General features: G+C 51.8%; 1 protein-coding gene across 3 annotated transcripts in view; it reads right to left on the minus strand.

Annotated features, from left to right (window-relative positions):
• Positions 1–25,087, minus strand: part of HDLBP (high density lipoprotein binding protein) — a 68,242-nt gene that overhangs the window by 15,389 nt on the left and 27,766 nt on the right. For 2 of the 3 annotated variants that reach the window (XM_081242484.1, XM_081242483.1), the window contains 13 exons: positions 16,376–16,440; positions 15,033–15,145; positions 13,123–13,280; positions 11,667–11,882; positions 6,317–6,523; positions 6,005–6,220; positions 5,286–5,492; positions 5,021–5,128; positions 4,056–4,160; positions 3,618–3,696; positions 1,832–1,971; positions 795–899; positions 590–703 (listed from right to left, as the gene is read on the minus strand). In XM_081242484.1, the coding sequence (XP_081098610.1) occupies positions 590–703; positions 795–899; positions 1,832–1,971; positions 3,618–3,696; positions 4,056–4,160; positions 5,021–5,128; positions 5,286–5,492; positions 6,005–6,220; positions 6,317–6,523; positions 11,667–11,882; positions 13,123–13,280; positions 15,033–15,108 (1,731 nt within the window). In that variant the 5' untranslated portion in view covers positions 15,109–15,145; positions 16,376–16,440. Of the gene's footprint in view, positions 1–589; positions 704–794; positions 900–1,831; positions 1,972–3,617; positions 3,697–4,055; positions 4,161–5,020; positions 5,129–5,285; positions 5,493–6,004; positions 6,221–6,316; positions 6,524–11,666; positions 11,883–13,122; positions 13,281–15,032; positions 15,146–16,375; positions 16,441–21,036; positions 21,156–25,087 lie in introns of those variants that run through there. The other variant, XM_081242482.1, reaches the window with a different exon arrangement.

Here is a 25,087-nt window from a genome sequence, read left to right on the forward strand (position 1 = left end):
ACCTCTCTTCTCCTTACTGGATGGGAGAATTTCTCTGCCTAGGTATCTGAAGACCTCTCAAGAAACAAAGCAGGGACTTCCCTGGTGACGTAGTGGTTAAGAATCCGCCTCCCAACGCAGGGGACACGGGTTCGAGCCCTGGTCCGGGAAGATCCCACATGCCGCGGAGCAACTAAGCCCCTGCGGCGCAACTACTGAGCCTACGCTCTAGAGCCTGCAAGCCACAGCTACTGAGCCCACATGCTGCAACGACTGAAGCCCAAGTGCCTAGAGCCCGTGCTGCGCAACAGGAGAGGCCACCACAGTGAGAAGTCCGCGCACCGCAACAAAGAGTAGCCCCCGCTCGCCACAACCAGAGAAAGCCCGTGGGCAGTAACAAGGACCCAACACAGCCAAAAATAAATAAATTTATAAAAAGAAACAAAGTAACTCTGCAGGGGAAAAGGATCTCTGCTGGTCTAAATACCGTGAGAGGGGACTGCCCCAGTGCCCGAGCGTGCTCCCCGAAGCAGGGGGTCTGGGGAACACCCCCAGCCCCCTATTACCCTTGACACTGTCGCACAACAAAGGATGGAAAACGTCCCCTTACCAGATCTGCCACCATCTTCTGCATGTATTTTGTGCATTTTTCCACCTCATTCTTGGGCCCTCTAAGCTGGACAATATCGCTTTTCTGTGCTGGGTCTGGAAAGTTGATGATGACCTAGAACAAATCATCAGGAGACCAAGTTTGATTATTAGCGAGGACTGGATTCTAAAATACTGAATCAAGAATGTCTTTGGGAAACCTTTACCTCTGGGAATTTGTCCCGAATTTCACGGATCCGTTCACCCTTCTGCCCAATGATTGTGCGATGAAATCTCTGCTCAATGATTAGATCCTTGGTACGCTCGTTTTCCTAAAAACACAACTGATCACAGTGAGGGGTGCCCAGGTGCACCCCTGCAGCACTGCCAGGCGTCAGTGGCTGGCGAGAGAGCACCCCTCGCAGAACACCTGCTCTCTCCAGCAACGCCCACACTGCATGTTACTCTGGTTGTGTGTTATTCTCCGGAACAAAGTAGAACGAAAAAACGGAGTGTAGGACCCTTCGCCCAGAAGTGCTACTGCAGCAGCTCATCCAGCCATTCTACTTAACGGGAGGGCTGCGAGGCTTCACGCTCTGCACAGCCCTCCTGAACACTGTGTGGCCTGGACCGTGTCCCTGTGCGGATGATTAAGGAAGAGTGGTTCAACACAGGGCACTGAACCCGTGTGGCCTTCACCCTCCTCCAGAGGTCCGATCAAAACGTGGGCAAAATACAAGAAAACGAGCAGAGCTGGAATACAGGGACAAACACTAACAGCCAACCAAACATTTCAAACAATTCTGGGAGGTTCTGGATCAGACTGGCATCAGGTTGACAGAGAAACAAGGGTTCAGTAACCCAGGACCAGGATAAGACACCCCAGAGCAAGGATATACGTGTCTGCACTTGACTCAGAAAACCAAGAAACGTGCGTGAGGGCTGGTGGCTTAGTCTCAGGGACGGGGAACAAGGCACCAACCCCCAGGCCGGGTGTGCAGATAACCACACAGCTGTGCTTCTTGACCGTGGCTGCACACGAGAATCACCTCCAGAAAAGTCATCACTGCAGTTGGGACTCTGGGGTGTGGCCAAGGCTGAGCACCCAGAGCCCTAGCACCTCCCTAGCACTACATGGGGCCCTGGGGATGGGGGGGAGTGAAGGAAACTCGGTACCGGCAAGTCACACCCGCACCGGCCACCCTCTAGGACGGCACAGGAGGAAGGTGCTGCCACAGAGACACAGCCCCAGCCGCAGGCTTACCATGCGGGAGGCGAGCTCCAGCAGCTCGCGCTTGGCCTGCTGCACGCCCTGCGGGTCCCCCTCGATGCGGATCAGGTTGCTCTTCTCGCTGTCGGGAGGGATGCGCACAGACACCTTGTACTGGTCTTTGATTCTGTTTACTGAAGAACACAAAAGGACACACACAACTGGATGCAGAATCTACCCTGCTCCACCAGCGACTCACAACGCGGCAGGACAGGGCTAAAGCCCTCCCTGAAGCTGATCACTCATCCCATAAGCAACAACTCCACAGCAAGACCCCCCCGTCCTACAGGGAGCCAGGGACGGACCACATGCTGGCACCTCCGGAGGACTTCCAGCGTCCTACGGCAAGGGCCACGCAGGGCCTGAGGTACAGCTGGTCTGGGCATGGCCGGGGCATTTCTCATGTGGAGACAGACAACTACTGTTCAAGTAAAAAAAAATTACTCTCAAAAATATGATAAGAATAAGAAGCCATTAAAAACCAGAAGCTCCCACATTCCCTGAAGATAGAAGCACCCCCATCGACCACCTTGGAGCCCACGGAGGCCATGCTGTCTGAGGAGACTCCATTGTCAGCTCAGCTCCAGCACGAGCGCTTCACTGTCTTTGCAAAACCAGTGGAGTTGTTGACAACCTCCTCCTGTCACCTTCTCTAGACAGAGATCCAGGCTCCCACACCCTGGGGAAGCCTCATCACCAGGAAATGGGGTCGGCATTTTGCCCACCATGTAGTAAAGGGGAACCAAGCTCCTTAGAGGGTCGCCAAGGAGGGATGTGAGCAAACACGGACACAGCCATGAGCTGACCCGCTCGGGGGCTGCTGTGAGGAGGTGCTGTTCCAGGGTGGAACCACACAGGACAAGAGCCAAGGACACAGAAGCTGGGTGGCAGATTTTAGATGAAAGAAAACGAAGGTGAGGAACTGAACCAGAAGAAAATGGAACAGACACAATTCTCTGAACAACGCAAAGTGGCTCTGCACTTCTCAGGGAGCAGAAACCAGAAATTAACATCAGAACTGCACTTGCTTACATTTTCTGTTTAAGAAAACACTGCAGTTAAACAAAACAAAACAAAACAAAAAAAAGAAAGAAAAGCAAATTTATGGTGTGTGCAAATTTATGGTTCAAGCAGCATTGACTGGTGTCACTCCCTGTGGGCGTTTGCCCGTTGTTTAAAACGCTCCAGAACTCACAACTGACACCAAATAAAGCAGCAGCAACTAGCTTATGTTTACTCTGAACAAAGAATGGACTGCATAGGGCAAAACCCAAGAGGGCAGGCACACGGAGGCGTCCTACCTACACTGGCGGGGTGTCCGCTACCCTCACCTCCACCAAAGGTCACACACAGGGGACAGAGCTGTTCTCAGGACTGGTGAGCACCGTGATGCCTAGAACGGCACTGAAGTTAAACTGAGCAAAGCAGTGGATTTCAAAAAACATCCGCGGATTCAAGTGGAGCGCTCACTCGGCACGTTCCAACTTGAGCCGGTTCAGTCCCCGGCTGAGCCTGGGCTGGCCAGCCCAGCAGGGGCGTGGTCAGTGGTGCATGTGAGGATGGCAGACGGCAGACCCCACCCCAGCAGGTCTGGCTGAACTGTGAGGACACGGCCCCCTGCATGCCTTCACTACCAGGCTCATCACGTTCACCTCTAGACCCATCAGCTCCAAGCCAACCTCGGCCCTGGGGGAGGCCCCGGCTAGGAGTCTAGGCCACCCCCCAGCTGGCGCTCTGCTGAGGACACCCTGCCTGCCCTCTGCGTGCCCCCCCTACTCACTGTTGGCCCCGTTCTTCCCGATGAGGTGTCTGTGGAACTTGTGGTCAATGTTGATCTCCACGTAGTCCATCCGGTTAATCTGCGGGAGAAGCACAGAGCAGGACACTGGAGACCAGAGTCCAAGACCTAGGCCCAGATCCGCAGACAAACAGCAGAACCAAAGCCCGGGAGCCGGCAGCGGCTGCCCTCTCTTCCCACTCAGCTGTCAGGATCTGCGGCAGGACCGTCCCGCAGGCACCCTCACAAGACCCTCCTTCACAGTAAGGTTTCGTCTACCCACAGCTCTCTCGGACTTCGGCCAGCTTCCAGCTCTTTCAGAACTCGCCACTTGCCGACTGGGCCCCCCTCCCGCGCCTCCAGGGCCCCCACGTGAGGTCTGACTGGCAAGTGACAGGATTACGCCCTCTGCCCACGCGGCCAGCCCCCGGGGCACCTTACCAAGTCCTTGACCATGGCTTCGATCTGTTCCTGGGCCACGTTTACATCCTCTGTGGGGCCTTCCAGGGTGATCCTATCCTCGCCCTCTGTGAACTCGATGTGGACCTACCGCACCAAAACAAGAGTCGGCCCACCGGGACGGCACAGCAACCTCCTCTGAGAGCCTGGGCTGCTCTCCCGGGGCAGCAGGTGATCCACAGACACCAGGAGAAGTTGGAAAGGCGGTCTGGGGATGACCGCGATTTTGGTACTAAACACTGTGTGGGAACCGCAAAGGCCTCCCCACTGTGCGCCACCAAGACCACCGGCATGAAGCACATCAACAGCTCACTGCTCACGCCTCCCCGGTGTGCGAGGGGGGATGAGACAGACAACAACGGGGGTGAAACGTTACCACCACCGCCCCCCCACCCCACCCGGCCCAACACACCAGGTGAGGAATAACGCACAGGGAGGGCAACCCGGGAGGCCAGCGCCACGGAGCCAGCCCCGCTGTGGGAACCAGGACTCTGAACAGAACAGGAACGAAATACGACGCACGCGTTCTCTGCCAAGGTTACTGGACCTACTGCCGCCCAAAGGACAGAGATGCAGAGGGCAGAAAGGCCCACAAACTCCAGCTCCACACGATTCGTGTACAAGTTCTGCTCCACGAAATTCTCAGATGTAACTACTCACAGGTTACGACACCGTAACAACTAAATGAGATATTTCTTGAGATATTCATTAAATTTAGCAATACACTCTTTCCCTGGTTAAAAAGACCCAAAGACGTGACACAGGTATTTGAAAAAACGTATTCTGCTCACCCTGGGCTAACCACGGAGCAGCTGACTGTCAGCCACAGCAACTGATCTTTAAAACACGTGCCCCGGTCTTCAAAGGCACCCCTCCCACAGGACAAAACCAATGTCAGAAATGGGAAGACAAAGATCAACTCAACGCAGCAGACAACAACTCGTTACCTTTGGCATCTGCTGAGTGATTTTGGCCAGGTTCTGCCCTTTCTTGCCAATGATGAAACGGTGAAGCCAGGAAGGAGCAGAGACGGAGGAGACCGTAAAACTGTTGGCCTAGGAAAACCAGGAAACAAACCCGTGGGTCTGCAGAGTCCAGGTTTCGTGAACACAAAGCCAGGTGGCTCACCAGGGCTCAGAGACAGGTGAGCGCTCCCCTCCCGACACGGTCCCAGGAAACGCTAATCGGAGTCTCCCCACAGCGAGCAGTTACCTTGGCATAGACCTCAGTCAACGCCTGCCCCAGCTTTTCAGGCTCGCCACGAAGTATCACAGTCTCTGAGATGCTGTCTGAAGGTGGGATCTCCACAGAAACTCCAGTTCTTTCCAGGATCTCCTGCAGGGAGTTGCCCTTGGGCCCGATGACATACTTGTGCTGGGACTTCTTCACCTCTACCGCGATGGTTGTGGTCTTCTTTTTCTAAGTACGAGCACCGTTAAGGGTGTCAGAGGGAAGGGCAGGGAGCAAGACACGGGGCCCCGACTACAGCAAGTGAGCCCGAAAAGTGAAGACGATGACCAGCCAATCCCCGGAAAGTCCACTAATCAAGGACTGGGTTTTCTCCTCAAAAGAATTACTGCAGAACTTAGGTCAAGCCCAGAGTAATCACTGCAACTAGGAAGAAACAACCCCCCATCGTCTCCCCAGATAAAGGAGCCACAGCGTCGGACCTCAAAGCCCAGCGCCTCAGGCTAGCAGCTCACCCAGAGGCCTGATCAGCTCTGAGCGGCACGTGCCCAGGGGCACACAGGGCAGGGGGGCGCTCAGGTGGCAATCTGCGGGGACCGCCGTCCAGCAGAGCTTGGCCCACTGCCCCACAGCTACGGGGAGGCACGGGCGCCACCTTCTAACTGTGGAAACCGAAGCTGTCCAGGCCTCAAAGGCTACGGGGCAGGGCTGGGCTGCTCTCTGTTCCTCCTCCCGACTGCTACCTTCTCCTCGTAAATCTTCTTGATGCGGGCCACAGCCTGAGCCAGCTGCTCCTTCTCCCCCGTGAAGACGATCTCGGTCCGGTTGACGCTGGGCGGGGGGATGTTGATGCGTGTCCCCGTCTCCTGCATGATCTCACTGACCAGCCGATTGTACGGCCCCGCGATGAAGGGGTGGAACGCCTTCTCTACTTCCAGCCTCTCCACAGCACGTTTGTCCTGAGAGGGAAGGACAGAACCATGAGGGCACAGATCTGGGCCTCCCAGCGGTTGGGGCAAGGCCACCAAGCACACCAGGCCCGTGGTTGGCCACACCTGCTCGGCGGAGATGAGCAGGACCTCGTGGCGAGCTTTCTCGATGCCCTCTTTGGTGCCGGTGATCCTGATCTGATTGCTGGCGTCATCTGGGCGTGGGATCTGGATTTTGGTTGCAGTTTTTAGCTCCAAGTCTTGCAGTTTCTCTCCATTTTTGCCAATAACAAAGCGATGGTGTTCTTTGGGAATGGCAACAGTTGCTGAGGCCTACGGCAGGAAAAGAACCAAAGAAAACAAAAACGTTTGCAGGTTCCGAAAAAGCACGTTTTTCCACGACATTCTCCCTGGTTGGAATGCCATCTCCACCTACTCTCACCTTGCTAGCCCCAACCCGCCCTTCAGAACAGTCTCAGGTTAAATTGGGGAAGCAGGGCCAAGCCCCAGGCTAGAATGAGTTCAAACGTGACACAGACCCATGGTCCTGCATCACCCCTTCAGCCATCATAATTATTCCCTCAGTGTCTTCTCAGCCCAGCTCTAAGCTATCACGAGGACAGGAATATTCAAGAATGGTATGTGCTTGTTTCCCATCTCAGTGATTCCTCACACCATGCTAGGACACAGCAGGAAAGCAGGCACACACTGACTAACCAGATGCATTTTTGTCTCTGGAGCACTGTGTGCTCTTTTCCTTCAGACATAAGCCCTATATGTAGTGATAAACTCTTCTTGCTATCTGTTTTACAACCAGTTAAAATAGACAACTCATTTGAGGAAAGAAAACGACAATAATCCAAATCCTCAAACTGCCAGAAATTAAGCAACTTTCTGAAGTCACAGGAAAATCTGGGAGGAAGACAGAGGTTTCCAGTCTTCCTAGATCTATAAAGTAAACAGTCATCAACCAAGAGGACTTTGAAAAAAAGAAAAGAAAAGGGCCAAGTGTTAAGGTTCCCACCACTAGTGCAGCAGGAAGTCACAAACCAGCCAGCTTCCCTCCTTCCCCAAAGGACACAGCTTCACAGCCAACTTTTCAACACTCACAACAGAAATGTTAAATTGTATCACGGAGGCAATAAAAAAGATCCTCACTTCCCAACTAGCACAGAAAGTAAGACCAGTGGCTTATAAATTATGAGCAAATGAGGTTTATTCTAAAAATGGTTCAATATTAGGAAATCCATTTACATAAATCATCATATTGTTAGATCTAAGGAGAAAAATCAAATGATCACCTCTATAAAATCAAAATCCTTTCATGATAAAAATATGCAAGAAAATAGAAATCAGTGGATGTATATTTTTTTTAACATGACCAAATATACATGCACCCTCAGCCCCAGAGCTGTATTTGGCAGGAAAGCTTTGCTCATTAAGGCCGTGCACTGTCCACAGCCACTGCCAACCTCCACCGGAGTATTTCCCACGAAAGGAGACACGAAAAAGCAGAGCTGACACGAGGCTGGAGAGGAAGAAGCACATGACTGCACACAGGGGAACCCTGGGGAAAACCACTACTTTACCCAACTCTTACTGTCCGTAAGAGGAAGAAAAAATTAGGACCCAGACTCAGCAGCTTTAACTCATACTGACAACACATGGTTAGAAGATGCAAAGGGAAGACCACTCATCTCAGCAGCTGGACACAAAACATAGCAGGTGGAACATGCATCCCACAAGGCAGAGCACAGCCCTGGGTGATCTAACACCATTCTGAGCAAAAAGCTGATGATCAAGTTTGCAGGGTAGAACAAAAGGATTTTGAATAGAATGGACAGGAAATCCTGAAAGAGAACAGTACAGGAGTGGTGGCAGTAACTGGACTAGATATTAAAATATAAAACCATTACCAACAAAACAGAGAACATGAGCACATGGAGAGACAGACCAACTCAAAATCTAGGAACAGACCCAAGTTAGTATGAAAATTTAGGACGTGATAAGAACTGCCACTCAAATCACTGCGGGGAAACTCTTTTAAAATTGGTGTTGATGACTTGATAGCTATATGGGAAAGGATGTTTCTGGATCTGTATGTGGCACCATTCACAATAAATTCCAAACAGATCAGGACTTGAAATATAAGAACACCTTTACAAGCACCAGAGAAAATAAGAATAAACTTTTTACTACCCAAAGTAAAAAGAAACTTTCCTAACAACAACTCAAAAAAACAAAAGATCAACGAATTTTGACTACAAAAGAATGAAACTTTCACACAGCAAAACATACCAAGATCAAAACCCAGGTGGCAAACTGGGAACTGCATCTGTAACGTGTTACTGATGCAGGGTTTGAAGAGCCTCACTGCGTCCAGCAGGATGGAAACCTTTACCTGGAGAGCAAAGGGCAAGAGACCAGTGCACAGGGGAAACACAGATTAAAAGTATACGCAGCTATCTTTCAGAGTGCAGAAAGTCCCAGTACCTGATGGCCCTGGCAAGGCTTTGAGAAAGCCAATGGGAGGACAAACACACGGCACCTCAGGGGAGGGATCCGGCCATGATGGCAAAATTACAGACGCAGATACCCTCTGACCCAGCCATCTCACTTCTAGGAAATCTCTCCCGCGATAACTGGGTAAAACAGGAAATAGCAGGTGCACAAGGTGTTTAACTGTGACATGATTTGTTAAGAGCAAATGTCTGGAAGTCACCCAAGTGCCCATCAAGAGGAATGCCTGGACAAATCATAGCACACCCACAGAGCACTGTGCAGCTGTGTAAAGAAACGAGGAAAGCCACTACCTGCCTTGATGCAGACTGCTCCAGGATGCACTGCAGGAAGAAACAAGGTGCAGAACAGAGTTCACAGCAAGTTAACCTTTTGCTTCTATTCTCAAACCAAACAATGGAAGAACAGCCCAAAGACCAAGAATGGTCACCCAGCAGGGAAGAAAGGGGCCAAGAGGACCTCATACGGCTCTGACTTTGCAATCATGGAATATTTAAGTATTTTTTAAAAACTGAAAATAAACTAAAAACAAACGAACCTAACTATGTATCAAGATGACAGCATAACCTCAATAGAGAGAGAAGAATTACTTCACTGATTTAAAACCCCCACGATCTTTCATCTTAATTAGAAGTATGTGTTTGAACTCATGCAACTTCCCACCATAAACATCCAGAATTCTTGGACAAACAACTGATTTCAGGTCTGTGGAAGGAAATGGCTAAGGTTAGTCTGTGTTAGAAATAAGGAAGTGGTTCAAGATGAACAGTTATGTCAGAAGGTGCAGGGTGCCTCCCTGAAGGAGCTCCCGTGGGCCAGAGACAAGGCAATTTCTGCATAAAGAACTAATCAACACACCAGAAGTTCATGATGACACTGAAAAGACCCATGGACCCAAGATGCCAGAGTGTCAATGTGGTCTAAAAACTAAGGGGAAAAGGATCTTTTTAAAAAATAAATTTATTTAATTAATTTATTTTTGGCTGCACTGGGTTTTCGTTGCTGTGTGCGGGCTTTCTCTAGTTGCAGTGAGGGGGGCTACTCTTCGTTGCGGTGCGTGGGCTTCTCACTGTGGTGGCTTCGCTTGTCGCGAAGCATGGGCTCTAGGTGCGTGGGCTTCAGTAGCTGTGGCACGTGGGCTCAGGAGTTGTGGTTCCGGGGCTCTAGAGCGCAGGCTCAGTAGCTGTGGCGCATGGGCTTAGTTGCTCTGTGGCATGCGGGATCTTCCCGGACCAGGGTTCGAACCCATATCCCCTGCATTGGCAGGCGGATTCTTAACCACTGCGCCACAAGGGAAGCCCAGGATCAATGATTTATCCTGCACGTCCCACCCGGAGGTTCTTCATCAGAATACCCACTAATTCAGGAGGAGGAAGAGACCAGAAAGCCATCATTCGCGACCCCAAGTGAATTCAGGAAGCGATCGGCAATGGCTGACAGAACTATTAAGCAAAAGATTGGTCAGGAACCTTATAATGGATGGATCTGCTGAAGACAAAGTCTACGGATCAATCAACCTGAGTCTACGGATCAATCCTGGAATCAACACCAAGTACAAAAGCACTACCCACACGTTTTCTTGCCAAACATACAAGCTGAACATGAAAGCAATCGAGAGCCCCTAGATCTACCCTCCAATTTACAGGAATAATGACGGACAGTGGAACAAGCCAAACACCTGCTTGTCCCTCCAGAACAAATCAACGGCATTAAGGAAAGGAGAGGAAGGCGCTGCTGAGGAATGAACGAGCGGGAGCGGGCAAGTCTCATCTGGACACTGAGGAAAAATCCAACCAGGAAGGACGCCTTTGAGATGATGAGGGAAGACCATACACAGACTGGGTTGATGTCGGTATATTAAGAAATTACTATTAACTTTATTAAGTGAGTTAACAGGATGTGGTTATATTTAAAAAAACAAAAAAGAAGGGGGCCCAAATAGAATTATTTATAGGTGAATAATGTGTCTGGGATTTGCTTTAAAGTAAGTGGGGGTGGGGGGCAGGGGGATAGAATGGGAGGGATGCCTCAGAAGTGTTCTCTCCCTGTCCAGTGCTCAATCACAAAATATTCAAGTATTCACCTACTAGCAGATAACAGTGAAAGTCTGAGAGCTCAACATGTGCCAGCCACAATGTGAAACAATTTATACACATTCTCAACTTCCTACATTCAATGACTTGATCCCCTGAAGCTGGCGTGGGTTAGGGAAGGTCCAAGGCGCCCTGCGGCTGTGAGTGTGAGAGCTGGGAGCCCACAGGGCAGTGCTCCCTCCCCACTAAGCCCCCTGGGGCCCCTCTTGCATCAGATCCCCATCTTTGAACCACCACATCTAGAGCCAGCTCTCCTAAAAGCTCAGAGACTCAGCAACAGGTGGGAAGAACCCTCATTTCTAACTAAACCCATCTAAAGACCTGTCATACTACATTTTAATACGATTCTCTGCATTTATCTTGGTCTTTAAGTGATGCCACTTAGAGAGAAATGCATCACTGATTTACTCATTTATTACAATGGTTCCCAAATAAATTCCAAGTAACTGGTATCAGACTGCTAAGAACTATGGAATCTGTGATCCTCCAAGCCTGGGGCCTGGAAGTGTGTATTTAACAAGGCACGTACTCACTGATCCTCAGAGCCTGAAGTGGGAACTGCTGACCTACACACGCATGTCCTCGCTCCACCATCTGGGCAAGCTCAGTTAAGTATCTGAAACTCTGGGATACCCTTTTAACTTTCAGTTCATTCACCGAAAGAGCAAAACTGGTAGGTGTTCTAGTCCTATTACGGAGTTAGTAGTTTTACGCTAAAAGTGCCAGGAGGCTCTGAATATTGCTGTCCTCTCCGCAAACTCTATGGTCCTGCCCACTGGTGGGAAGAATCTGATTGGGTCTGAGCTGTGTCCGCAGTGCCTGGAGTGCCCCTCCTGGGGAAGACCCGGCCAGGGAACACCCACCTGAGTCTGCAGTCTAGCAACAATGTCCTTCCGGGCTTTCATGACAGCATCCAGCTTCCCTGAAACCATGATGGAGAGGCCCTGGTCTTTGGCAAGAGACAGCTCCAGGTGAGCGCCAGTCCTCTGCATGATCTCAAGGCAGATTTTTGCCTGTTCACCTTCTCCAAACTGGTTCATGTCCTTGTATTTCCTCTCCTCCAGGGGTACATGGAACACCTGCTCAGAAAAGTCAAAAAGGGAAGGTTAAGAGACCAAGAAGAGAAGACAGGAGTGTCCAGAAACCGAACGTACAGAGTAAAGAACGTGAGTTTGTTCATTCACTAAGTATCACCCCTGCCTACTAAGGCCCCAGAGGGAGTTAAGAGACAAGCACAAAGCGCCTAAGGGCAGGAGACTGCGGTCCTAGTGAAGAAGACACCCCCCGCCCCCCCCACCCCACCAAGTACAGATGAAGGCAAGGGGCATCATGTAACAGTAATGAGCAGGTCAGTGAAGGAAACAAACTGGGAGGTGACAAGGACCTGGCTGGCTATGCTGCGAGGGGCCAGAGCAGAGGGGCGGGAAGGGAGCAGTGCAGGCGAGAGCTTCACAAAGGGGGCGGGGAGCGTCTAGCACAGCAGGGGGTCCACGAGGTAGGAGGGGAAGTGCTGGTCCCTCAGCCCACCCTGTGGGTGAGATGAGAAGACAATGGCGGGTGTGAAGGAGGACACATTCTGACTGAGGACTCGGGGCTGAGCAGAGGCAAGGGTGGAAGCAGGGAGCCAACAGGACTGTGGTTCAGGGCCTGAGCCACTATGTGGAACGTGGTGCATTTACAACATCAGGAGGCTGGGGGAACCAGAATACAGCTGGTGATGAGTCCTGGGCTTAGGGGGACTTCTCAGTGTGTGGGTGGTAATCGACAACCATGACCAAACATCGACACACAGAGAGAGCACTGAGCCCACCAACACCCCAGCTCCAGGGAGCAGAGACAGGCTAGTGGAGTCCCAAAAAGTCAAGAGGAGAAAACTGCTTCAAGACAGTGGGACAGCTGCTGGCTGACGCTGGTGACACGGAAGCCAAGGGCAGTTCCAGCAGCTGGAGCAGACTAGACTGCAGTGGACTGAAAATATATGGGACCATCCCTTCTGGGTGCTGGGGTGCAGGGAAGTTGTGCTTCCCTAGAGCTCTGGGGGGTGGGGAGACCAACTTAATCCAAAGGCCTCCTCTCATGTCCAAAGCACTCTCACATCTGCATGTTCAAAAACCCTCCCGGGAATTCCCTGGCAGTCCAGTGGTTAGGGTTCCATGCCTTCACCACCGAAGCCCCAGGTTTGATCTCCAGTCAGGCAACTAGGATCCAGAAAGCAGCGCGGCACAGCCGAAAGAAAATTAAAACAAAAACAAAAACCTCCCATCAAACACCACTGCTTCCTACTTGGAGGGGCAGGTGAAAAAAGAATGGATTTTCTACCTGAGTGATGACAGAAGCCTTGATGGGCCGGATCTTGTTATTCCAGACGCCAGCAGGTTCCTGGGCATTTTCCAAGCAAGCTGCTTTCTCAGGGAGTGGGGGGAAGGCATCCTTGTAGGTTGGAGGGTCGCTCTCCTCCTCTGAATTTAAAGTGGCAACTGGACCGGCCAACATAGATTAAGAGGAAGCACATCATATTCAGTGTTAGATGGAAAAAACACGAGGAGGGTTTTGACGTCAAAAAGAGAGAGCACTGACTGCTGACAACCCCCCACCTCTTCCCTCGGTCACAGGCAAGGGCCCCCCGCCGCTCCGCAGGCCCAGCGCCCTCAAGTTCAGCCTGTCAACTGGAAGGGCCAGACTCTGAACCTGATGGCGCCCCTGCCCTGTGCACAGCCTCCCCTGTGAGCCTCAGCTCAGACACCGGATGCCCCACTGCTCCCCTAATGGGGTGAGCTCCTTGATGGAAGACCTTGACACAGACTTTTCAGCCCTGAAGAGTCTTCCAATCTTGTATTCAAAAACAATCACGACCACGACAATGCCTGGCACATAGCCAGCTCTTAAATTTGCAGAACAAAATGCTGCTGCTGCCCAGCACTGCCCATGAGAACCCCCGGAGGTAAATTGCAGCTGATTTCCCACTGTAATGTACCATGTTGAAAGCATCGTGGGACCTGCCATCTCTGCCCCCCATACCCCCAACGCAGGGAGCACTGGAGGAAATCAGGTCCCGGCGATCACCTGCTCCACCCTCCACAGTGCCCTGACCGTTCACCACAGCTCCATGGAAGCAGGAGTGTGACTGCTTGGGTCACCCTAGGGTCCGGGGCTGAACACAGTATCGGCAATGGCAGGGCCCAATAGAAACCACTGTGAACAGATGCGCACGCAGAGCAGAGGGATGACCTCTGGAATTGGACAGGCCCACGTCCGACTCCGGGGTCACGACTCTAGCCGTGCAGCCGTGCTATCCTGGATGCCAAGACAGACTCCGTGTGACGAGCTGTTCCAGTCTGCCAGTGCCCGCTCCCCTCCCCTAAAAATGGGGGCGCAGACCCCACAGGGCTGTTGGGTCGTGTGGAAGCCCCAGCCAGCAGGCACTCAGACCCCAAGCGAGCGGCGGTGTCTAGGTCTCCACTGCCTAGAAACAAGCCACTTGAAACGTGGTGAGTGTGACGGATGAAACGCACTTTTAATTTTAATTAATTTAAACTTAAGAACTGATATTCAATTCAGTTATTGGAAAACTTTAAAGAATGTTTGGAACGACAAAGGGTAGAACAAGCTACTCTTTCAGCTGCAAATTTTGTAAAATCTAACTACAGATGAAGGGCTTTGGATGGAAACAGCATTCAAATCAAGTTGTCCTGCAGTCATACATACACATCAGACTCTGAAGGGAAAGACAAGACTGTGAAGTACGAGCTAGAGACACTGATGTGACCGTCCTGCAGATGCCCCAGGTCGTGTACTGTCCCTCCTGGGCAGCACTAGTCTCCACTAGGGCTGGCTGCCTGGGTCAGTGTGGGGCCCGAGTCCGGCCTTCATCCTCACAGCTATCTCCCGACAGAGCTCTGGGATGCTTCCCATCCCAGAGTCCAGTTCAATACAACTGAGCAATAGCGATTTTGGAAAAGAATCCTAATAATCACAAAGGCCAAATTCACTGGCTTTCCAGAAAGTTGTCCACATTTTAAATCTTACTGGAGGCGATCCATCCGCCACTCCTGGCCAGTTTCACCCCGTACACGAGGCTAGTGCAAAGCGGAGCACACAGCACTGGCGGGTCCTGGCCCACCCCACGAGCACAGGGCTGAAAGGTACCTGTGGAGAGGCCACTGGCCCTCATGAGGATCGGAAAGAGCCGTGTCTATGGTCAACAAGAACAGTGAGGAAGGGGCCGTCACCTTTGATTTGTTGCGGAACCAGTCCACTTCGGTGTTCAGCAAAGCTCTCTTGGGTCAGAACAGCGACGGAGCTCATGGTTGATCTCAGGAGTCCACACGATCCGGGTGAGCCACTGAAGCAGGGGGGTGAGTCAGAGAGGCAAGTGCGGCACAGCCAGCTCGCAGCTACCTGATCCGTTCCGCTGAGAGTTTAAGCCAAGGGTTCACTCTGCTTCCCCACCAAGCAACACCTTATCTTCCTCACTTACAACTGCTGACATAAGGTGATTCCCAAACTCTCACCAAGTGATGAAAAGGAAAAACTCAAGGGTGGGGGGGTGCCCTGGAAAACCTCCCCCCCCGTTGCCTGTAACAGAGCAGATGGAGGCTCCAGCTGAGAGGCTCACGACCAGGACGCCCAGGGGCCACCCCTCTCTCCACCCACGGGGCCCCAATGGAACCCAACACATGTCTGACCCAGCCCCAGACACAGATCAACATCTGGATGGTTCTACTAACAACTATCTCAGTTATGTGGTTAATCTGTTCATCCCCATGCCTCCTAATGCTTATAAAATGTATCATTTGACAGTAGCTGCAAAGAGCCACTGAAGAGCAGCCTCCCTTGCTCTGTGGCGACAGTGTAACAGCAAGAGGTGGGAGGGGTAGCAGTTTAAGTGCCTCTGACATGTGGTGACTGGTTGTTCTCCCACGTCCAGTCTCCCAGGTGTGGGAGGGGACTTGCAGCAGGTGGGACCTGGCCCAAGGGCACACAGTTCCTCAGTTCAGGGTAGGAACCCCACAGTCCGCCTCCGGACCCCACTCCTGAGTGGTCGCAGTGCTCAGCGAGACTCTGGCTCTCAAAGCCACAGCTCCCTTATTTGGAAAAGGGGCTCACTCAGCACTGGCTGCCGCTCTCCAACTCCAGGTGAGTCCCATGCTACTGCAAAGAGGAAGAACCCACTCTCTTCACACAATTTTGCACCAAGTGTCTTCTTGTACCACCGTGGCAAAAAAGTATAAGAGGGTCAAGTAATTTAACAAGAGTGAGTTTTTTCACCATTTTTACAACTCAGTAAGACCCCTCCCCAAGTTCAAGAAAATGAAACTCTGTATTTCTAAAGAGAAGCAAGATACAAATTCAGATACCCCGAGCAAATGTAATTCACATTTAAGGAAAAAAGATTAAAAATAGACGGAAACCAGATGACACATCCACCTGAAGTATACACACTGCTCCATGCTGGGGGGTTAGCTACAGTGATTCTCTCTGAAGAACCGTTAGATACTTAAGGATAAAACACAATGAAAGAAGGTACACACACAGCCCAGGGCCAGGAAGCCTTGAGACAGGACACACTTACCAGCAAAACGGTCAGTAGCCAGAAGGTCCGTCCTGAGGCCGCCTCTATCAGCCTGCCAGCTTTTTCTGGTGTGGGACAGGAAGGGAGAAGGAGCGAGGAGAAAACCAGAGAAAAGTTACTTATCTGCGTCCTACAACCCAGATCCTCTCACCTCTCAACCAGAAAAAGGTCAAAGTATTGCTTACACTTTGGCTACTAATACCAATATTAGGCAAATTGCTTGGGGGAAAAAATGGAAGAAACCCTTTCACTAGGCCATTAGCTTATTTTTCTTAAATTAATTTATTATTTATTTTTGGTTGCATTGGGTCTTTGTTGCTGTGCGTGGGCTTCTCATCGCAGTGGCTTTTCTTGTGGAGCATGGGCTCGGTTCCTCCACAGCATGTGGGATCTTCCCGGACCAGGGCTCGAACCCGTGTCCCCTGCATTGGCAGGCGGATTCTTAACCACTGCGCTACCAAGGAAGCCCCTAGACCATTAGCTTCAAACAAACATATTACAGTAAAACCTGAACCATCTGGAACTTCTAGAGGGCAACTTTTCCAGGGACCCAAGGGAATCCCTTAAGTGTATCCCTTTTACATGTAAGCATTTTGAAGTAAAATTCTCACAAAACTGATGTTTGTTCTGCTACGTGGCTGAGTAATTTTTCCTGTATTCCTCTTATTAATCTATGCTGAGCCAGAAGAAAAAAGGTTCTGCAACACTGTGTCATGATCTAGAACAAACTGTGGACCTTGGGGGCTCCAGAACTTTTTAGGGTGACTGAGGGCTACTGTCTTTAAGAGTTCCCTGTGTATTTTGTAGTTACTTTGTTCTTCTTGCTGTTATCCTATAAAAGTTCTTCCGTCCCTTCTAATCCACTGGGGATTTAGAAACCAGGCCATAAAATAGCAGGGCTGGAAAAAACCTTCAAAGGCCATCCTAGGAGGACCAAGAAAGAGGGGTGGGTCACCTTGCCTTGGGGGACTTCAGGATAGTGAGGCTGCCAGGTAGGTTACAAACCACCACGTGCACTTGATAAGGGAGACATTATGACAGTGGTGAAGCATGGGCTAAAATGGGAGAATTCTCAACAGTAACAAGAATACCCTACCTAACTGGAGAGTAACACCCCCAAATTCTTGCCCATAATACAAGCGTGGCTCAGGAGCTAGGAAGACGGTTCATGGCAGTCAGGGCTGCCTCAGTGGGGTCTCAAATGTCCCAGCTGGGGACATGAACCAGTGGTATTAAAAAAAAAAAACAAAAAAAACCCTCTCAACGTAGGGGCCTGAGTCACATGGGGGAAGTACTATGGGCCAGAGGCCAGAGCCTCTCTGGGGCCCCCCGTCCCACCAAACACACAAAGGCACCTGAGACCCAAGTGGAAAAGTGGAGACAAACTGACCGAGACTATTTTATTTAAGAATTTGCCTCCAACAAATTCTAATCGCAAGTCTCAGTGACTCAGGCAAGGAAGAAAGAAACCCTTTCCATTCAACCAAACTGTCAGAGTAGCACATCCATGCATGGGTCCTGACGGGGTGGAAAAGGTGAGCCCGCCTTGGGATTCCCAGTGTCCAGGGGGCCCACACTTAGCCCGTCTAGGAACAGGATGGCGGTGCTCCAGGTCAAAGCGCCAACGGGAAGCCAGGACCCAGGCATCTGCCCCACTCTCCTGGCAACTCTTGACTGCTGACCTGAGACCTGAACAGCCTCATCAAAACCCACTGACACCCACCCTCTAAGAAGCTGCATTCACCCACGTGACCACCATGACACCCACACCTTCTTCTCTGTGCTCCTAACCGACCAGTCCTCTTGCTTTCCTGGACAGGCAAGTCTTCAGTGCCCAGTGACAGCTACAAGGTAAGCCTGAGCAGTGCAGCCACTGTCCACGTCCGCTCCAGCCACAGATTTCTGACGAGAAGCCCCCGACCTGCACCTGGCGTCACACACACGAGGGGAGGAGCTCCTGAGGCTCCCTTCTGAACCAGCTCCCACACGCTGCACGAGTCAGTTCCGGTGAGCCTTGCTACTGAGCCCCGCATTCCTCACTGGCTCAAGAAAGGGGCTTCGGTACAGCCGAACCTACCGAGTCTGGGAGGAAGAACCCAGCAGAGCCTCTAACTGCCCCCACGTGTGCACAGGCCCTCAGGCAGCTAAGGGCGGAGGGTGGACCTACAGAAAACTCCAGGCTGGTTTGACAGGACACATTGGTCTCTAGTTTCCAGATTTCAAATGGCAGTTTGTCCCAGCTGGGAATGAATGGACCACAGCGAGCCACAGGTGAACATCTAGGGTGTGATATGATCAAATTAGGGTGAACATCTAGGGGGTGATATGATCAAATTATTTTTCTCATAAACTTCTCAAACTCCTGTCTCGAAAGAATCCATTTTAAAAACGATCTGCTGACCCATGTGTAAGTGCAGACCTGAGACCTACCTGAGGCGCTAGGGTAGATCTTATAAAAGGCCAGCACCAGTCCTCCTCCCGTGCCCCCAGCCCGACTGTCAACCTGCCGCCAGTTCAAGAAAGCAGCACCTAAGAAACCGTCCCCCACAGCGCTACACCCACCCCTCGGAGATCTTTCAACAACCTCACGCCTGTCCAGGCGTGTGTGCTCCCTACCCCGGCTTCCCTACTGGCCATCAGTCCCAGGGGACCTTACCCAGGCCTCCTCCTGAGAAGCAGAGACCAAACATTTGCTATCACAGCTCCTCAGCTGAATACAAGCTGCGCAAATCAGGACCGAAAGGGACCTCAGCGACGACTCTGTCCCACTCTCTGAATAACCCGGGGAACAGGAGCCACACAGCCTTCCCTGGGGGCCCAGGCTCCGCTGCTTCTCCATCACTGTGTAGCTGTCAGGATAGGTGGCTTGAGGTCGTGCCCAGATCTGCTCCTTCTTCCCCCTTCCTGCCACAGAGAACAAGTCCATCTTTCCTACAAGACTCCTTCAGGTGCGTGAATTCAGCCCATTCTCCAGCCCCCTTCAGTGATTCCCAAGATGCCCTAGTTCCTTCATCATTTTGGTTGCTCTCAACTACTTTCCATGCAAGAAGGATTCAGATCCACCCAATGCAAATCTCAAACTATTCTCAACCTGGACTTTAAGTCTTGTTTCTCAGAGTATAAATACCCACAGTAAAAAAAATCACATTTCAAAATACAACTATGTAAGAAAGAACTAGAACCAAAGGAAGAAGGCCAGACAGAAGCAAAGACTCTTCTCTCCTACTCCCCCCCTCCCCAGGGTGGGATGCGGCGGCCGGGGGGGCACTCCCACAAGGATGGACGGTTATGCACCAGGGTACCCCGGTGAAGCCACAGCATATGTGGATTATATCTGAAGCTCGGTCCTAACAAATGTACAACAGATTAAATGAAGGATTTTACTTTTTTTGCCTGTAAACAAGGAAATATAAGTTGATTCCCTTGTAATGTTTTGCCAATTACATATTCAAAAGAAAAAGTCTTTTGCAAAGAGAACTCACGAGTAGTAGTCCAGGAAGAATTTTATCTCAGCCAACTAATGAGAGCTCAGTGCTTTGTTTACCTACTAGACAGGACTGAGTATGGAGGGTATCAAAAAACCACCAGGAAACCCAGGACCTCTGTCCTCTTCTTCCAAACTTGAAATTATTTACTTTTATCCCCACAGCAAGCTTGTAAGGAAAAAAATTTTCAAAGTCCTTCTCAAGACCCACAAACCAATTGAGAATACGAACATAAAATCCCGATGGCTGCGAAATCACAAAGCATAAACATAAGGCCACCCGCACAAGGTCTACACGGCTGGGAGTAGAAGGCGGGCATTTGTGCGTTTCACCAAGTTCTGGAAGTCGGCACCCATCCTGCAGGAGGAACTTTCGCAGATGCCACCTCAGCAAGGCCCTCCCACAGGCCACGCGAGCCCGCGGGCGGGGAAAGGCTTAAAGGGGCAGCAACGCGCTGGGCCTCCCCGCCTTTCATCCAAATTCGGTACTTTTCCGTAATGCATTTTTCGTCCGCGGACCCTGGGGCACATCCAAGTTGCGCTCCAGCCCCGAGGAGGGCAGCAGGGCCCGGCCGACCACGCAGGCGGCAGCAAGTGGAGGTGAGGCCCGGCCTGCCCGGGCCCCGTGCCGCCGTCCTGTCCGGCCCCACCGCCTAGGATGCCCTGTGGGACAGGCCCCCGCCCCTGCCCCCTCCGGCCGGCCGAGCTGGGGGGGAGGGGCGCCCCTGCCGGGGCAAGAGGGGGAGGGGGCAGGGCCCGGCCGCCAACGTCACCGACCTGGGCCCAGGTCGGCCCCCCCCCAACGCCAAGCGGCGGGCGCGCGGAGGGAGCTGGACCCGGACTGGGGTTTGGGGGCTGCTCGGCGGGGCGGTGGGCAGCGCAGAGCCGGCGCCGCGGGACTCGGGAAAGTTTCTCACTCTTCCCGTGCCAGCGCCGCGGCCCATGCGCAGTGGTGACACGTAGCCGCCCCCCCACCCCCGACCGGTCAGGGGGGCGCCCGCGGGGGGAGGTGGCTGTGCTGGTTGGGAGGGTATCGGCTTGGGGGCGCTGGGGCAAAAGGCGGCCCCGGCACCCTCCCCCCGCCCAGGGCTCCACGTCGGCAGCCCGGCGCCCCAACTTCCCCGCGCTGCCCCCCGCCCGGCAACCCGGCCCGCGCCGCCCGCCCCGGCCTGCTCACCCCGCGGTGCGCCCGCCCGTCCGTCCGTCCGTCCGTCCGCTCGCAGCGGAAGAAGCCGGGACCTTCGCTCGCTCGCTCCCTCTAGGCTGGCTCCCTCCAGGCCGGCGCCCGGGCCCCCGCGGCTATAAAGGGCGGAGGCTCCAATCCCGCCCGGACACGTCAGACCACGGCCGCCCCGCCCGCCGGCCAACGCCGCGCCCCCGCCCGCCCGCTGCTCCTACAGCACCCAACTCCCCGGGGGCTCGGGAGCCTTTTACTGGGGGGGTGGGGGGGGTGTCAGGGAGTTGGGAAATCAGTCTCCACCTTCATAAAGCGAAGGCGGGAGGGACTGCAGCTCTAGCACTGAGGTCCCCAATACCGCCTCCCCACCCAAAAAAGAAACAAGACACCTCGAGGTACAACACAAAGGAAATTAACTGCTGGCCCCAACCATCTACAACTTCCAATAGCTGGACAAGCTGGCCTAATAAACTCGCATGGAAACACATCCCATGCCCCCAGAGTTCGGAGCACAGGTTTCCACTGGCGCACTCGTCCGTGGTTCGGCTCCTTGTGTGCTTCACGTCTATAAAACATCCCTACGCTACTCCTTGGCTACCAGTTTAATTCCCTTAAAAACTGCAGACCCCTCTTTTAAGGACTCCACTCCTACAGCTGTGTCTGCAGCCTCATAGCCTAAACAAACAAGAGGATCAGAACAGAGCCCCTGCCTTCACGGGGCATCCACCCTGGTGGGTGAGAATGGCCAGGTCTGCGTTCCTTGTGTAATGTGTGACAAGGGCCTCGGTTTCTATCTTTTTTTTTATATATAAGGGTACAGGCCTAGTGGAGGGATGTGCACCTCTGATGAAGCAGCCCATGAGTAGAATCCTACATGACATACAGGAGTGCACCACACACTGGGGACAGGGCATGAGTCAGGGCCCTGGCAGGACTGGGAAGGCTAGGTCAGGGTAGAGAGGACCCCCAGGGCCAGGTCAGCTGGCCTGCGGCCATGATACACGTGTTGCTCAGGATGATGGGAAGCTGGGCGGGGGGTGGGGGGGTAGTTGAGGGGGAGAAGGCAGGACCTGGGTATTCCTTTCAGTGGAACACTGTCAAAGTATGTACACAATGGAGAGGGGGGCAGGGCAGGGCCACAGCAGTTGTTCAGTCTAAAGGTGACAATTGCTTTCCATTGTGGTTGGCAATGGCAGATGCACCAAGTGGACAGATTCCGACAGTAGCACCAGAAGTTTCTTAGTCACTGGACACGGGGAATGACAGAAGTCAAGAACAGCAGGGAGACTAATAAGAAAAAACAAAAAAACAAACATTTAAAAAAAAGAACGGCAGGGAGGTTCCTGGCTGCCCTCCCTGAGATGGAGAGACTGAAGGAAGCCTAGATTGGTAAGGGCAAGTGTGATGCAAAAACTTGGATGTGCCGCCTGACATGCCCACTGGATGGCCAGGTGGGGATGTCAAGTAGGCAACTGTATGTACAAGGTGAAGGCTGGGGAGAAGCCCGTCACAGCTGACACAATACGACAGCACTTCTGACGTCACTGGGGGAAGAAACCATGGAGCCGAGGGTACTGTCATCAAAGTTGTACCGTAAGCCACCAGGATGGTACCTGGGCAGGTGGCACCTCCTTCGACTTGGAAGAATCTCTGTAAGCATCCCTTCCTATGTTATCACTGCAGTTTGGAGGCAGTCTTTCCATGCGGATTAACCAACCAGCAACTCCGACAAGTGCGTTTTGTTATTTTTTGTTTTTGAGGGCTCAGCACTACAGAGGGGTCTGAGAAGGGAGGAAGAGGGGAGGGATTCAGAAAAAGTAGGCAGGTCCACTGTCAAGGAACTTCCAAGGAAGCTAGGAAGCCACCACAGGAGAAGCTCACAGAGTACCTGGTGCACAGGATGCCTCAAAAGAGATGGTTAAAAGCATATAATTAGGGCTTCCCTGGTGACACAGTGGTTAAGAATCCGCCCGCCAATGCAGGGGACACAGGTTCGAGCCCTGGTTCGGGAAGATCCCACATGCCGCGGAGCAACTAAGCCCGTGCGCCACAACTACTGAGCCCGCGCACTGCAACTAGTGAAGCCCGCGCGCCTAGAGCCTGTGCTCCTCAACAAGAGAAACCACCGCAATGAGAAGCCGGCGCACCACAACAAAGACCCAACACAGCCAAAAATAAATAAATTAAAAAAAAAAACTGTAAAACAACAACAACAACAACATATAATTAACAAAAGATATTATAAAATCAAATGTTAAGTTTGTGCTACCAACCATCTCAGGATGCTTTTGTGCTGATAGTTACAACCGGCTTTCCTTCCCAGCAAGCTTTACTATATTGAAACTAACAGTCTGCAGAGGCAAATTTTGAGATATCTGGGTCCAGCAATATTCATACAAGATAATGTGCAAACCCCTTACGGCTGCCTCAAAAGGTGAACATCAGTATGTGACATTTGGGGTTTCAGTGTTCAAGGGGACAGGGGAGAAGCTTTGGGGCTCCTCAAGGTAAAAGGTTAGAACAGAGATATCCCCCCCACACACTTAAAGTCATGATCCCCCCAAAAACTAACCCTCAAGAGAAGGTAGGTTCTGGCCCACTAGCATAGAGAGACTACAGGACGCTTCCCCACTGGCCAGTGCTGGGGGATGGAAATCCCTCTAGAGCACTAGCAACCACGCACTAGTTTAATTAAGGTTCAATAAAGGTTTAGGGCTCAAATTCCTACAGCCCCATTTGTCCAAGGCCTAGCCCAAACCTAGAAATTAACAAAACAGAAAGCAACCCCACCTGGGAGGGAATGAACCTCACACCAGGCTGCAAAGGACACCCACAGATCTACGAACACTGTAGAGAAGCTTAAAGTCCAAAGTGCAAAAACTAAGGCTGAAAGACGATTAGAATTAAGAACTCCAGGTGACAGAACTATCAGAGGCTATTAAAAAAAAATTTAAAGCGACTAGAGACATAAGACATAAAGTTTACAATTTAAAAAAAATCAAGAGATGGAACAAATTAGAGAGGTTAAGAACCTCAGATACAAGGAAGAGAAAGTCCAACACATGTCTAATAGGCAGTCCACAGGAGGCAAATACAAAGAATAGAGAAGAGGGACTTCCCTGGTGGTCCAGTGGCTAAGACTCCATGCTCCCAATGCAGGGGGCCTGGGTTTGATCCCTGGTTAGGAAACTAGATCCTGCATGCATGCCACAACTAAAAGTTCGAGTGCCGCAACTAAAAGATCTCGCGTACTGCAACTAAGACCCAGCGCAGCCAAACAAATAAATATTAAAAAGAAAAAAAAAGAACAGAGAAGAAATATTGGAAAAATAATGGAGAAAATTTTAGAATGTAGAGATATTACATTTCCCTCCCCTCCTTAAAAGAGACAGAACAGGTGGCCAGGTGGATAATTTAATCTGCGTTTTGGTGCAGAACAGTGAAACCTCAGAAACGACCAAGACAAGAGTAGACCTTAAAAGCAACTAGAGAGAAAAGACAGGTTACCTATAAAGGAATACCATGAGACTGAGGGGAGACCACGTCACAGCACAATGCCTCCCAGAGGACAATGAAATAACACCTATAAATCACGCTGAAGGAAGTAACTGTCAATTTTGAATTCTTTATCTTCTAAAAAAAAATAACATTCTTTATTTATTTTTGGCTGCATTGGGTCTTTGTTGCTGCGCGCGGGCTTTCTTCAGTTGTGGCGAGCAGGGGCTACTCTTCGTTGCAGTGCACAGGCTCCTCATTGCGGTGGCTTCTCTTGTTGCGGAGCATGGGCTCTAGGCATGCAGGCTTCAGCAGTTGTAGCACGCGGGCTTCAGTAGTTGTGGCACGCGGGCTTAGTTGCTCCGCGGCATGTGGGATCTTCCCAGACTTGGGCTGGAACCCACGTCCCCTGCATTGGCAGGCGGATTCTTTGTGGCCTCTCCCGTTGCGGAGCACAGGCTCCGGACGCGCAGGCTTAGCGGCCATGGCTCACGAGCCCAGCCGCTCCGCGGCATGTGGGATCTTCCCGGACCGGGGCACGAACCCGTGTCCCCTG

The sequence above is a fragment of the Mesoplodon bidens genome (genome assembly GCF_964165515.1).
Source record: "Mesoplodon bidens genome assembly, chromosome: 8".
In the NCBI taxonomy this organism is placed as follows: domain Eukaryota; kingdom Metazoa; phylum Chordata; class Mammalia; order Artiodactyla; family Ziphiidae; genus Mesoplodon; species Mesoplodon bidens.